Raw genomic sequence first — 2,410 nt, 5'->3', positions numbered from 1 at the left:
CCGCGACCTCCCGGCGGGCGGAGCGGCGGCGCTTCCGCTTCCTGCGGGGATGGGGCTGCTCCCGCTGCTGCTCCCGGTGCTGGCGGCGGCGGCGCTGGGCGCGGCGGGGCGCGGCGGCCCCGGGCCGGTCACCTGCGGCTCCGTGGTGAAGCTGCTCAATGTGCGGCACAACGTGCGGCTGCACTCGCACGACGTGCGCTACGGCTCCGGTAATGGGACGCGCACCCCCCATCCCCCTCCACCCCGCTTTTTCCCTGCTCCTGGGTGTGATGGCGGGTCTCCCTCCTCCGCAGGCAGCGGGCAGCAGTCCGTGACCGGAGTGTCGGCGGCGGATGACGAGAACAGCTACTGGCGGGTGCGGGGCCGCACGGCCGCCGTGTGCCATCGGGGCACCCCGGTGCGGTGCGGGCAGGCCATCCGCCTCACGCACCTGGGCACCGGCCGCAACCTCCACAGCCACCGCTTCACCTCCCCGCTCTCCGGCAACCAGGTACCCACCGCGGATCGCCCCCGAGCCCCGGGCTCAGCGCCTTTCCCCGGGCACGACCAGGCACCCCCTGAGTGCCGAGCCCCCTGAGTCCCCGCTGGGTTCGCCCTGGCCCTACCAGTCCCAATCGGGTCCCCCTTGTCCCTGGCAGTCCCACCTTGTTTCCTAGTTCAGACTGGGTTCCTCTTGTCCTCCATGTCCCTAATCAGGCCTGCCTTGTTCCCCAGGCCCTACCAGGTTCTTTCTCCCTGTCCCTACCAGTCTCTCCTTTTCCCTCAGTTCTCCTTGTGCCTACCAGTCCCAACTGAGTCCCCCTTGTCCCCCATCTCCCTACCAGTTCTGTCTTGTTCTCCAGTCCAGACTGGGTCCCCCTTGTCTCCCGTGTCACTGCCAGCCCCATCTTATTCCCCAGTCTCTCCTGGATTCTCCCTGTCCCAACCAGGTCTCTCATTTCCCTTCCTTGTGCTCTGGCCCCAGTCATGTCCCGTATGCCCTCTCCAGTCCCACCTGGTGCTTCAGTTCAAATTGGGTCCCTCTTGTCCCCCATGTCCCTACCAGCACTGCTTTTTCCCCTGGTCCCAGCTGGGTCCCTACCAGTCCTACCTTGTTCCCCAGTCTGTACTGGTTCCCCCTTGCCCTGCCAGTGCCTGAATCCCAACCAGACCCTTCAAGTCCCAATAACCATGTCCTTCCCACCCCTAGGCCCAGCCCCTTCTTCTGCCCACCCCAACCCGCAAGTCCCCCCCCCTTCATCCTGGCCCCCAAAATGAGCTGTTCTTCACCCCCAGGAGGTGAGTGCATTTGGGGAGGCCGGCGAGGGCGACTACCTGGACGACTGGACAGTGGTGTGCAGCGGGACCTACTGGGTGCGGGACGACGAGGTTCGCTTCCAGCACACCTCCACCGACGTCTTCCTCTCGGTGACGGGGGAGCAGTATGGGCGGCCCATCCATGGGCAGAAAGAGGTGCATGGCATGGCCACGTCCAGCCAGAATAACTACTGGAAGGTGATGGAGGGCATCTTCATGCAGCCCAGCGAGGCCTTCAAAGCAGAGCGGTACCACACTGAGTTGTGAGGGACAGATAGACTGATGCTGAGACTGGATGCTGCCCTGCCATGTTTGGGACCACTGAACCCAAGGGATGGCTTCTGTACCCACCTGGGACTGACACACACCAGGACAGAGCTCCAACACAAAGCAGATCCCAGTGTCCTGAATTCGATGTGGAGCAGATTCCAGTGTCCCTAATCTGAGATGAAGCAGGTCCCAGGATCCAGACCTGACCCAAAGCAGAGCCCAACACAAAGCCCTGACACAAAGCAGGTCCCAACATCCCAAATCCAGCACAAAGCCAAGCCTGACATCCGGACCCAACCCCAGAGCAGATTGACAAACTCTCACCCTGTCCCTTGCAGCCCCCTTATCCGTCCGAGGACTGCTGTCCCCACGAACTGTACACCCCTGCTGTACCCCAAACCACTCTCCGTATCCTGGGGGGACCTGGGACCATAAAAGTGCTAAACCCTGCCCTGTGGTGTGACTGTTTGTGTGGGGGATGCAGAGAATAGCCTGGGGCTGGGGGCCAAACCTGGTGTCACTCCCTCGCCCCATTTTGGTACCTAGACCCAGTGTCACCTCTCTGGCCCCATCCAGTGCTGGACCCAATGTCACTCGCCCCCTCTCCCCATCCTGGTGTCACCCCCTTCACCTCATCCCAGCACCAGCCCTAGTGTCACCCCCTGCCCCATCGTGGTGCTGGACCCAGTGTCATTGCCTCACTGCATCCCGGTGCAGCCCCAGTGTCACCCCCTCGCTCCATCCCGGCGCAGGACCTGGTGTGTCACACCCCCTCGCCCCACCGCGGTGCGGCCGCGGTGTCACCCGCTCTCTCCATCCCAGCGCAGGACCCGGTGTCACTTCT

The 2,410-nt window shown here is 63.5% G+C and overlaps 1 protein-coding gene across 1 annotated transcript; it reads left to right on the top strand.

Moving 5' to 3' along the window:
* The first annotated feature begins 34 nt into the window (after window positions 1–34).
* On the top strand, window positions 35–2,016 carry SDF2 (stromal cell derived factor 2). Its single transcript, XM_027660213.1, has 3 exons — window positions 35–209; window positions 294–490; window positions 1,276–2,016. The coding sequence occupies exons 1-3, from the start codon at window positions 50–52 to the stop codon at window positions 1,561–1,563; spliced, it is 645 nt and encodes a 214-aa protein (XP_027516014.1). The 5' UTR covers window positions 35–49; the 3' UTR covers window positions 1,564–2,016.
* Window positions 2,017–2,410: the final 394 nt, after the last annotated feature.

Source organism: Corapipo altera, unplaced genomic scaffold (assembly GCF_003945725.1).
Source record: "Corapipo altera isolate COAL_440 unplaced genomic scaffold, ASM394572v1 271, whole genome shotgun sequence".
NCBI classification, from domain to species: Eukaryota; Metazoa; Chordata; class Aves; order Passeriformes; family Pipridae; genus Corapipo; species Corapipo altera.
This window is presented reverse-complemented; position numbering and strand designations above follow the sequence as displayed.